The 13,214-nt window shown below is 36.1% G+C and overlaps 1 protein-coding gene across 1 annotated transcript in view; it reads right to left on the reverse strand.

Annotated features, from left to right (window-relative positions):
- Positions 1-10,763: 10,763 nt before the first annotated feature.
- LOC142349835 (FAD synthase-like) overlaps positions 10,764-13,214 on the reverse strand; it is a 47,388-nt gene continuing 44,937 nt past the window's right edge. The window contains exons 3-5 of the mRNA XM_075401639.1: positions 12,428-12,977; positions 11,852-12,066; positions 10,764-11,316 (exon numbers count right to left, since the gene is read on the reverse strand). Coding sequence (XP_075257754.1) covers positions 10,906-11,316; positions 11,852-12,066; positions 12,428-12,977 — 1,176 coding nt within the window. The 3' untranslated portion in view covers positions 10,764-10,905. The remainder of the gene's footprint in view (positions 11,317-11,851; positions 12,067-12,427; positions 12,978-13,214) is intronic.

Here is a 13,214-nt window from a genome sequence, read left to right on the forward strand (position 1 = left end):
TTTGAATTCATTTGTAAAACTTTTTGCAGCCACGTGACAACGTTTTATTAATTAAAGATTCAGATGTGTTCGTAACGAGCTGCAGGTGAGCCTAAAAAATGCCTTCAGTTAATATCTAATGCCTCTTATAATTTTGTATTGTATATGTATTTGTTTTAAGAGAATGTTAATAAGTTTTCAAATTTGTCAATTTTTAATCTTATTTCCGTCCACATGTAGCGTAGTCTCAATTTATACAGGGCAAAACTTATTCCAAGCGGAGAAAAAATTGAAAAAAATGCTTTTTGGCTTTCTCAGTACGAAATTTGAAAATTTTGTGAATTTTTGTATGTTTTCCTGTATTTGAGGTGGTTATTTATTCCTTTTCAACTAATCATATTAATTATAGCTCCAATTAGCATTGAAAAATTGCGCAAAATAACTTTTTTAATGACTTCCGAGAATAGCTTTTTAACGACTGCGAAGCCGTACTCTCAAAACTTCTTGGATTTGTGTCTTTGCCTGTAATTTTGGTTCTTTTCGTTTGCAGACGGCATATCCCTGTCAATCAAAAACCCTAATTGCTTCTATAGACCGTTAAATGAATCCATTTACTGATTTTGGATTAGAGCTAAAAGTTTTACTGACTTTCAGTTAATTATTTTAAGAAAATAATTTTTTATTCCCAACTTTTGCACATTTTCCAGTATCTGGAGTTGTTTTTGTTCTTTTTTCAACTTATCACACCAAATATAGTGGAAACTGGCATTGAAGAAATGCGCAAAAGAACCTGTTCAAATACTTCAATTAAAAGCCTACAGTTTTAACGGCTGCGCATCCCTACTCGCAAAATTTATTAAGATTTTTTTTGTTGTCGCCTCTAAATGTCGTTCTTTTTGTTGTCGTTCGGTATTTTTATGAAAATCAAAGCTTTGAACGCCTCCACGACTCTTCAGCTGAATCTGTTTCCTGATGTCAGTTCATAGTTTACGGTTTTAAAGACTTTCAATTATTTTCCTTATAGAAATCATTTTTGTTATTCCCATTTTCTGTTATCTTTGTCGTCTGCAAGTAACTAAGTCTAATTATTGACAAAACTCATCCATTTTCTGTAGCTCTAAACATTTCTGCTGTTGGTGTGTGTTTTGATAGATGTCTATAGAGCTTAGAAATGTGTTTTCATAAGAATTTTGTGAGTTTTCGATGCTGGTCAGTATTTGTGGTTCATTTTGTTGTCTTTTCCACAAAAACGCTTTACCTAGAAGACCCAGTTAAAATCAAAAGGGACTAAAGCAAATCATTTAAGGGCTTTCGTCAGTTTAAAATTTTTAATGGTTTTTTATTGTATTATAGATATAATGGCTGCAACACTGTGGCTTCGATAAATTGTTTGTGGAATTTTGAGTTTATCCGTTTTTGCCGCCCTATGGTTTGGCTTCAATAATAAAAAGCACAACTGGCTTCCCGAGCAGTTGCAATTTGATCTGTTCTTGTTTAAAGTTCAAAGCTTTTGATTTGTGGGAACTATTAAAAATATTTCTTCTAAAAAAATCAGTTGATGCCACTTTTACATTATTTCTTTCAATTTTATAGCTGGGTCTCTGTAACGATAGGTCGCTTACTATTTCCAGTAGACCAAGATCCAATCTTTATAATGGTTTTAACTTCAACCATAGGTTTTTGTGTTTGCAATTATTATTTAAAAAATGTGTGATTTTTGGATAACCGCTCATTCTGAATTTTCTGTTTCTTTTCCACATTATCATATTAATGGGTTGGCCCAATTGGCGCTGTTAGTTTTGCAGTCGTCCAGCATATTACGGATAACGACAAGTCTCAACTGCTTAACGTATAAATTAGCCTTCTTAATGAGCTGAGTTGATAGGAAGTGCTTTCGTTTCAATCAATTTGAAATTGGTTGTATTCAAAAGAGAATTGTATTTTTGAACTCTGTCCTCTTCTCTCTTATTGTCGCCCTGGCACCGAGTCTCATTATTGAGAGGTCTTATATCTTATCCAATGAACATCTAATGAAGTTAAGGTTGATTAGTTTAGATCGGGTATTATAGGATTCCTTCTTCATTTTGTTATTTTCTGTTTCTTAAATTTTTTCATCGAGTTTTGGTCGTAATTAATGTTTGCTAGTATTTGTTTTCGGCTGTTACTTGTCCATTACTATCATTTAGGGCAGATCTCATCTGCTCTCTAATCCAGCTTTAATTGTTTGCTGAAGGATATGAAACTTTTTGAACCTTTCCCTTCTCTTCCTCATTTGGTAGACTAATAAATCAAAACGTGGATGGGCGGGGTCGGAACATCATGTGCAAACACACATTACCGAGCCTCCTTATTCCATCTGTGGTAAAAGTTATTCAAAGCAAACAGTGCTGTTTTAATACATTTCACTAAGAAATATGCAAAAACGAATCAATTGCAGTACAAGAAGTCGTTACTTCCTTTCGGAAATTATTGCTTTTAAAAAAATGTCACCAAAAATTTCATCGATTTCAGCGAAAAAGAATAATTTTAGGTTGTATTGGGAAAATTCAGGACGCTTGATTTTGCCTCCAAAAATTTAATTTACAAAAATTTTTAATTGCGCTTTTGTTTTTATTTTATCTTTTTGATGTAAACTGAGTTAAATAAACACAATTTATAGCACATTTCTTATTCCTCACTTTGATGACAATCTGCATTGCCCAATGGCAGCTCTTAGATCTTGTCGAATTTTCGTATAATCTCCGCTGTACACTTTATTAACACTAATAAAACAGATCGAAAAAAATCTCTTCTTTGTTAATTGCTCTATCTATCTAAATAAACCTATTAAATCACACAGAAGCCTTGAAAGTTGTTTATTGGTCACTGCAGACAAAAAACTCAGGAGCAGGAAAAACTCGAGATATGACAACCATGACAATTCAAAAAGTGAAAATTGAAAATTTTATAGGAAGTTCCCAAATTTCAGGATTTTAATAGATTCAAAACCATTATCGGTCTATTGAATCTTCACAGTAACCCATCTGCAACACCTAAAAAAGTTTAATTGTCCATTGAAGATCGGTATACTCGGAAAATGAAAAATTTTCAAAAAAATTGAAACAATTGCAAATTTTATTGAATTGTTGCTAAAATGCATATCAGAAATTTCAGAATCATTTCATTGTCTTCAGAAACTATCCAGTAATCCAATTTCAAGTCTATAAAAGTTTTACTTAACCAGAGAGATTGCTAAACTCGGAAAATAATTATTTTCAGACAAAAATTTAAATTTTAACAAATATTGCAAAATGCGTGATATCAAAACGTTTAAACCATACCAGTGCCCCTACCAAATATGCAATATTCTCTTTTCAGACCCTTCAGGTTCCTTGGCCCCCAGGGCTAGAAAACTAAAAAAATGACAAATCAAAATTCAAAAAATACAAGTTTGGCCTATAAAACCTTGAATTGCTGCCTTCCCAGCAACTTCACTACCCTAAGCACTTGAAGGAATACTAAAACCAGTTGAGGGCTTCCAGTGAAAATTGATGTTCGCTGAGCTCAGTCATGAATAAGGTGTAAAACAGCTTGCAGAAAATATATAGCAGGACAAATCCTGAAAAACAGTCCAAAGCATTGAACAAAATTTTAGAACTACTGTTTCTGACCAGCAGATCAATTGAACAAGGCCAGTCAATAAAAAAATCAAAAATTGAGAAGCTAAAATTCTCAAATAAGACAAACAAAAATATAATCACTGCTAAGTTGATGCTTTTATCCTAATGGCCAAATATCTCCCAATCAAATATACACATTAACCCATACACAAGCCTTGAAAGAGGCTTATTGGCCAATAAATACAGAAAACATTGGGAAACAAAAAAAAACACTAAATATTGAAAATTGCAGAAATTAATAAACGCTCCTTAATGTTGCAGCACTAACATTTTTAAAACCATTTTTGTCTCTGGAATCTGTCCAGTAACATATCTGCAAGACCTATTAAAGTTTCATCAACCCGTATATATCGATAAAATTAGAAAAAGGCAAATAAAAAAACTCAAAAATAATTCCGAAAATTAAAATTTTGAATAAATTTGTTATATTAATTTCTTCAGAACCAATTGATTGTCTCCGGAGGCTATCCCGTAGCCCAATTTCAAGTCTTGAAACGTTTCGTAGCCTCATAAAGATTAAAAAATTGCAAAAGTTTGTGATAATATCTTGGCAACTATTCCAATGAACCTAGCAACTATGCAGTAACATACTATCAAACCGTATAGAGGATACCTGGCCATTTAGGTAAGAAAAAGGGAACAAAAGACGAATATTTTCAAAAAAACTAGAAAAAGCTGGAAGAAAAGATTTGTCAAAAAATTACTAATATTCTGGATATTAAAAAACTGAATACAATTTCATTCCTACTAATACTTTGCAGCGACATATTATCACAATAGATGAGGCTTTCTGGCCCCTGAGGCTGAAAACTTTCTAAAAATAAACATTTCCAAAAAACAAAAATTGCAAAAATAGTATCATTTTTCGTGTTTGTGTGTGGTATTGTCGGTGTCACGCATGAGCCAAAAAACCAAGAAAAGAATCAAAACTCTTAAACTTGAAATTTAGGTAAAACTCAAAATGCCAAAAAATGAAATTTATTAAGTAGCGATTGAAAATCTGTACCAAAAATCGACCGAGGGTTTTGGAACAGGGTTAGCCTAATGCTTAACCTGTCCATGGACCCAATCAACGGTATCGAATCATACAAAAAAGTGGCTATTACCGCTCAAATGGTGCGTAAAGTGCATTCTTCGACATTTTGTCTTTTTTGTTAAATTTCTTAAATTGTTCATTCATTAACCCTTTAGGTGCTTATTTATGCTCAAATGCCATACATTTGAGGCATTTAGTGTCAATATGTATCAGTCTTGCATACGACAACAAATGCAAGAAGTCTAGTAATTGGACAATTACTATGTAAATATTGATTTACATCATGTTACTTTAACCAATGAGAAACAAGAAACAGTAATTAATATTTAACTGATTATTTACTTTAGCCTAATTGTTTGGATAGTGCAACCACAGTGTATTTAGAACCATTAGAAAATGGTACAAAGAGCAGTTGGCTCTCAGATTGACTATAAATTGATTCTTAATCAACTTAATCTTCTGTGCTAAGTTTTGCTAGATCCCAAAATCTGCAGACTTGAAAGTAGTTGAGCTTTCTTGACAAATAAGCATCATTACTATCGTTTTGTTGAAGCCTTACAAACTTCAGCATGAGTGGAACATAATTTATCACAAAGAATGTTCTTAACCTCAATCAAACTTACAGCCCCTTAAAATCAATCAAAACAGTCCCTTTAAATAAAGTTACGGTCCTTTATACGACGAAAAGTTTCGACGAGATTATTAGACAATCGAAATTAGTGAACAAACCGGCCGGTCTAAAACTCGAGAACCAGGCGGTGAATATTGGGTCCGATTGAAATTGAGCAGCCATATCATTTGGTCCAGAGACCTGGAAAACAACACGAACAGCAACAACTTTATTTGGTGGACCAGAACGAAACGTTACGATGGCCAGCAAAAGTCACGACAAACACTGGAAAACAGTTGATTGGAAGTAGAGTTGTCAGTTCAAATTAAAGAAAGAGGAAGCTGACTTACTCACGTTGTTCTCAAGCCATCTTAACAAGCTAGACGCCTACATGACAAAAACGATGAGAGCAGAAAGAGTAAATCGATTAGAATACAACAGACAGAAGCAGATGTTATTGTTAAAACCGAAAAAGTTCGAGAACTTCGATAACGACACTGCGTATGTTGGAAGATAAGTAAACGTTTGCGATTTTTAGTTGAAGTAACAAACCTCCAAAACAATGAAAATCATCGCGAAGCAGTTGTTCGTCGAGAGGACACGTTAAGATCGCAAAATGTGATGGAAGATGCTAAATCAAGCGACTCCAAAAGACATTGTGTAATCAACTGGAGCAGCTCTTACGAAAGCTGAATGCAGTGTGTATGCAAAAATCACATCGGCATGTGATTACCAACCAAACGAGACCAGTTGATACATGAATTGGAGAAGCAGAAAACGTTGAACAGAAATATGTGACCTCTTCTAGACATTGTGCTACACACCGAGGCAGAAAATAACATTGTCGCCAGCTCACTTTCATCGAAAAGGCGAGAAGTTGGTGAATCAGAGCACAAAAACCTAAGAGCTAAAAAAGGAAGAGAGCAACGATTGCGAGAGCGGCAGAGAGTTAGAAAAAAAACCAGAAGTAGAACTACGTCTACAACTACAAGAATTACGTCTGGACAGCTCGAGCGAGAACTAGAAAACGAACGAAAGAAAGTAGAGTCTGATGAAGAGCAGAGACAAGCTGGTTAAAATCACTGGCCGGGCATTCTTGGCACTGCAGACCACCATCTTCAAATTGGGTTATCGATATCACAAAAATAGGCGACAAACGTTTCAGCACATAAAAACAAGCCCGCTATTTCAACCAGTTGCACTCTTTCAGCACCATAACGTGATCCGAGCATACCCAAGAACACAGAAAACCCTAAATCAATTAGGGTGACGGACCCTCAAACGCAGTTGCCCAAGACATTTCAACAGCAACGATCACCAGCACCCAGATTAGGTAAAGAAGTCAAAGTCCCAAGTACAACTCCCGCGACAGATCCATGGAGAGTCCAAACCAAACTAGTGAGCCAAACTACCCCATAAGTCATTCATCAGCCAGTAATGAGTAGTGGATACGGAGGATTACCAAAACAGAAGTTAACCAAATTTTGAGGTCTGTTATAATTGCATGAACTCATGATTTCATTGTTCATCAAAAACAAGTGACACTGAGAAGATGCATTATCTGAAGATCAGCCCTCGACTTCTAGTCTGCAATGGGACTACAGAAATCCCTAGAACAACGCCTTCAGAAGTACCATAGGCTAAAGAAGCGCTTTAAGGATACAATTGAGACGGACGTCAACGCCGGATCTGATCAGAAAGTCGATCAAACTGAACTGAATCGAACCACAGAAAAACTTCAATGATATTTACACAATCCTGTCATCTACCCTTTACCTTAAAAGGTCAGAAGAGTGTTCAATGCAACAGCAAAGTATCGAGCGGAAGCCCACACTGACAAACTTTTAACTGCACCAGAGACCTTGCAGAGTCTGATCGGATTTTTTTTCTGCCGGGAACATATGTCAAAACGGTTCAGCAAAAAATTCTAAATTGACGACTTAATCAAGAATGTCAGAGCCCCTCAAGAAGCAATTGAAGTCTATCAGAAAGTCAGGGACAGCCTCAGCAAAGGTGGGATCAAATTGACGAAATGGATAACAAGTGACGAAGTCAGACCGCAGACCCTAGACAGGTCAACGAAACTTAGCTTTCAAGTTGAACCACAATAATCTACATTTCATGGAATGAACTAGAATGTTGACGAGGACAGTTTCATTGTCTGTCTTGGAACTGAGCAGGTGGTGCCAGCAAGGACAGAGAATTGTCCTATCATTTGTCTCAGCAGTGGTGTTCAACTCACTAAGAACAATCACCCTTTACTGTACAAATGCAGTCCCTAAGTAAGAGCATTTGGGCAGTGATGTGACAACCATGGAGGAATTAGTTGGCAGCAGAACGCTCAAAACTATTCAGTGACTGGTGACCTGAGTTGAGAGATATAAAGACGATGTTAAAAACAAACTCTTTTTTGAAAACGAATGCACAATCTCAATACTTTATATCTTCAGACGCGTCAGGAGGAGCAATATGCATTGTGGCCCATCTACAAAATGAAACAACGTTTAAGCTGACCTATATGGTAGTAAAATGCCTTGTTGAACCTATCAGACAGATGATAATTTAAAATTCGAACTGAACGCCGCAGTTTACGGAGTTCGTCTCAGGAACCAGTTATGGAGAAAATGACGTCGCTATTGATAAAATCTATCATTGGACAGATTCGTCCATAGGGCTACAATGAGCACATAAGAAGCAACAACTGTGTTGCCGATAGGGCCGCAAAAATTCTCGAAAACTCGAAAACCCTGCGGATATCGGCACTAAAGAAATGTCCATCGAGTGACTCAAAGACTCCATGTGGTTAAACGGGCCGGCTTGGCTCCAGAAAGACCCTAAAAATGGTCAGAGCCGTGGTGCCAAGTGTACGAAGTTGAAGCTGAGCAGGCTACATATTCAAATGCCATACATTTGAGGCAATTAGTGTTATGTATGTATCAGTCTTCCTTGTGTCAGCAACAGCATAGTGCACAAATTTGATATTTACTATGTAAAGATTGACTAAAATCACTTTACTTGATTAACCAATCAGAAACAATTAACAATGATGTTAGAAATGATATTCAACTGCATATTTACTTTTAACAAAATTGCTTAGATAGTGCAACAAAAGTAAATTGAGAACCATTAGAAACTATAACAAAGAGTCGTTGGCTCTCAGATTGACTATAAATTAATTCTCAATCAACTTTAGTCTTTAGTGCCATGTTTTTCTAGAACTTCACATCTACAGATTTTAAGTTAGTTGAGCTTTCTTGACCAGTTAGCAACATTACTATCATTTTGTTGAAGCCTTTCAAACCTCAGCATGCGATTGAAAATAGTTTATCACTAAGGATATTCTTAAAATCAATCAAACTAAGTTACAGTTCTTTAATACGACCGAGTGACTGACAGTTCCGACGAGATTAATAGCCAATCCAAATTAGTTAAGAACTAGGCCGGTGCAAAACTCGAGAACCAAGCAGTGAATATTGGTTCCACAGATTCTTGGATAGCCCCGACAATTACAAAAACATATATCTAACAAAATTGCCAAAAAAGTTATTATATCTTGCAAAAGGCCTTTATCTACTTTCAAAGACGTCAATCTATGACTGGCCAAAAAAGGAGCATAAAAGTGAAAAATTGCACAATTTTAGGCTCAAAATCTAGAGATACCCGTTAGATTACCGGAAAAGGCCGTCCTCGATTCCCATAGCGATTGCGATTAGGGGGATAGAGAAAACAATTTGAAAGTGCACAATTTAAGACTAATCAAGCAAAGAACTCAAAAAATGACAAAACATGAAAAAAACGCATCATTTTGGGCTCAAAAAATTAAAATTGAACTTTTAACCTTGATTTGTTTTAAAATATGTTGATTCTATTACTATTTAAATACAAACATGACGTTGATTCAAAGATGTGCAAATGGTGACACTAAAGCGCAGTAGAAACATATCTCAAAAAAATATATCATAAAAAATTCTTAGCAACCAAAAATTCGATAACTCTCGCAACGATTAGAAAATATGACAGAAAAACAAAGAACAAAAATGAAAGAAATTGTTTGACAATAATAAAACCTTTCGTCAAAACAGAAAGCAAAATTTGTGACACTGAAATGTTGAAAATCGTTCTATTGCCACTATAAAATGTGCAGTAACCTACTATCGCACCCTAGAGGAGGTTTCATGGCCCCTGAGGCTGAAAAACTCAAAAAGAACCTTTTTTAAAAAACTCAAACCTCAATAAAAAACTTGAGAACTCCAAAATTAGTATCATTTATCGTGTTTGTTTGCAGTACCAAAACATATAGACCACAAAATGGTCATAAAAAGTAATTGTATTTTCCCTAGACCTTCATCAAGACTTGACAAACGTCAACTCAATACTAATCGAACAAAAACTCGAAAAATTAAAATGTGAAAAATGGCACCATTTTGGGCACAAAAAAACTCCTAAATGACCTTTTAACCTTGAATTAAGTTCTTCCCAGCAGCTAAACGTCTCTAAGAGCTTGACGGACTACTAAAGCCAGCTTTGGGCTGTTAAAGAAACAATGTTCATCGTGCCTTACCTGTTTATCCCGTTTTGAAAGATCGAAGTCTTTTAAAAATGTGTGAAAACATCTTACAAAAAGAAGACAAGAGCACCAATACAATCCAATTCTTGGATTTTAAAAAGGCGGAGCACCAATGCTATCCAATTTGTTTGGATTGTAAAAATGAGAGCGCCTAAATAAAGCCGTTGAAAGTTTGACAGCGGCTATTTAAAAGCATTTAGTGCACTTTGAGGGATTTAGACAATGACAACTGACTTAATTAGAAGAACATGTGTTGCTTTTTTTATTGCAGTCAAGAGAAAAAGACTGAAAAGAAAAATCAAAGCGCACGTGAAAAAATTTTTCTTCAAAAAAACCGAAATTCCGCTTAGACACAAATTTCTCACTCCTCTCTTTAAAAGCGGTTTGAAAAAATCACGCTTCAAACTCTTAAGAAACGATCTTCACACAAATTCATGTCCTTGTCTCTTCAACAGTATCGGCTAATGGCCTTCCTATAGACTAGTAAGGCGTAAGGCCCTAAGAGAACAGCTCAGTGACTTAATACCCTCATGTCTTTACCTGTTGATCCCGTTTTGAGCACGATAAATCAAATGGTCAGAAAAAAACCATGAAACCAAAGTCGGTAATACTATAAATCGCAATCAGCAAGACTACTATAAATTCTACAAACTTTGTTTGAGAGCAAATAATTAGCAACAAATTGCAAAAGGTTAGCGGTGCCATCACCCGTTAGCGCATTTGAGCAAATGGAAGCCCAAACCTTTTCCGTTACATAGCACGTGCTTTTACATTGTAAATCATTGTTAAAATATACCACGTGCAGGGTTGGCACATAATTTATACCCACTACGCTTGAAAAAATATCCGGAAGAGTCTACACCGCTTATTTGTCAAGTTACTTTTGGTTCTGAATCATTCCTTGTGTTCATCTTTAGAAAAAATATATATTGTTAAAGACGATCCTTAGAAAAAGATAACTCATATTCCGTCCACTGCTCAAACTCTTCGCGAAATTTTCTATGTACAATACATCTATTTCTTTAAAGATATACAAATTAGTGGTAAAAACAATTCAATCTCTTGCAGAACGCTCAGTTTCTCCATTTTCCAAAGTATAAGCAGGTCTGTATACGTCTCTTTTCCCTCGCGTCTCAAGGTATAACTCTGGATTCTTTTTAGTTCTTGACTTGAACCCCAGGCTGGTGTAACCTTGATCATACAGCACACAATAAGGAACTTGCAATGTCCTAATAAAGCTCCAGACATCTGCGTACGTCCAGTTCAAAATTGGATTTATTCTCATAAAATTGCCGTATTGTGGGTCACATGGAAAGAACTCCGAGGACCCTTTGCCTCCTGGGTCTGTGCTTCTGGTTCCAAGAATGATTCCAAATATGTTTGGGTTCTCTCGACCCAGAGATTTGAGGCCTTCGATAATGTTTGAGCTTTTGATATGGTAGAAGGCACCAATTGGATACCGTGTCTAAAATGCAAGATTTGTCGTTCAGTGGAATCCCATAAGTATAGCTTATCAGTCCCATCTAATTATATTTGACATTAAATTCTTGAGAACGAGCGGGTTCTTTTGCTCACTAACAATGAAAATCGCCACAACCCTTTTTTGTCAGCTTCAAAAAAAGATAGAGCGAGAACAACCACAATACATTATTTTCAAGCAAATCCTTTTTGGCTCTCGCAAAATTTGCTTGTTCGCCGGAAAAATTTTCACACTTTAGCAACGTTCTCATCAGGGGTCTTTGACCGGATCTTTTCCGTTTGTGCCCCCCCCCCCCCCCCCCCCCAGTACGTTATGCCTCCCCCCCATTTACAGAGCACATGTCATTACACAGTAAATCATTAGGTAAAATATGGCACGTGCTTCTGGGTAGATGCAAATATGCACCCACTGAGCTGGGGGGGGGGCACAAACGGAAAAGATCCCTTGGACCAAAACCTAAGTAACACCAGACTTTCAAGAACATTTTTTATCAAGATATCAGCGGTTAACAAATCAGTACCTTGGTGGCTTCAATGAAAGCCATCATCTCTTCAAACGATTCTTCAGTCTCAATAAACAACAAGTTGACCCTCTCATCAGGATAGTATTTCTTCAACACAGCTGCATACATGTGCAACAAGAGGGTGCAGTCTTTACCCCCGTTGAAGGATAGCACCACATTCTTAGGGGAGTATTTGGATAAGGCCTCCTCTATCACTTGCAGCGACCGTCTCACTAAAAAGAACTCAGAAGATATGGTCTCTGCAGTTGGATTTGATTTATCAGTCCCATTGCAATTCAAGCTCACTCACACAATCGGCAAAAGCGCATTTTTAATTCTGCTAGACCACTTATGTTCTGCTGATTTCTGGTCCAGAATATGTTTTTACATCAATTTCACGCAATAAATCATTTTTGCTAGTTACGAAAAACATAAAGATCATAAATCGCGAGTTATTACAAAAACCTAGCTTCGAAAACGAGTGCAAAGAATCATTAAGATAGTAGCGCTACATAAGTGCTATCTCTTGGTAAATGAATCATAAGACTAACAGGGTTTACAATCGGTCTCTTAATTACAAAGTAAGTAACTCACCTAACTGGGAATCAAACTCGTACACAGATTGAGGTAGCAAAGCAACACAGTCTTCAACAAACTTCTCTCTGATAGACTTTCCTGGTAACCTGTTCCTTAAAAACGCTTCAACTTCGTCCGCGAGCTGTTGATTTGCAGCATCTATTGTGACCTTAACTTTATAATAATTATTGGCAAAATTGGGGTAAGATCCGATATGTACATCTTCACTTTCGAAATTTTTGAACACTTGATTAATTTCATTCGCAACTTCCATCTCGCTTCTGTCGATGTAGACAAACTTGCTAAACTGTACAGAATGATCAACTCCGTTTCTGAAGTAGCTTTTAATGTTTGGAAAAATCCGTTCAAATATTTGAGGCACTCCCGGAAGCACAAACACGTTGTTTACAACAACAATCGGGTAGTCACGTTTTTCGTTCCAAAGGAGCTTTGAATTTGAAGGTATAGTTGCCAATCGATAAATTGAATCGTTTTCGTCTTTCTTTCCAAAATAGGCGTCAACAGCTTGAACTAGTTCGTCGTTTAGCTTTACTTCTGTTTTGAAAGCCTGAAATGATAAATTAATATCTCATAAGTCAAATGACTCTCTAATGAACTTCAAAGCAATTGAATGCGGCTCAGAACTGAACTTAAAACTAAATGATTCGGTCAAACAAACATCCTGTGAACTACATCGACTCTAGGGGCTTCAAAATGACAAATGCCGTAAAAGGTTAGATTATCTTAATTCTGTTTTCGACTTCATACAAAAACCTCGCCTTTAACAACAAAAACAAACCAAAGA

The sequence above is a fragment of the Convolutriloba macropyga genome, chromosome 11 (assembly GCF_964194025.1).
Source record: "Convolutriloba macropyga chromosome 11, txConMacr16.3, whole genome shotgun sequence".
NCBI classification, from domain to species: Eukaryota; Metazoa; Xenacoelomorpha; order Acoela; family Convolutidae; genus Convolutriloba; species Convolutriloba macropyga.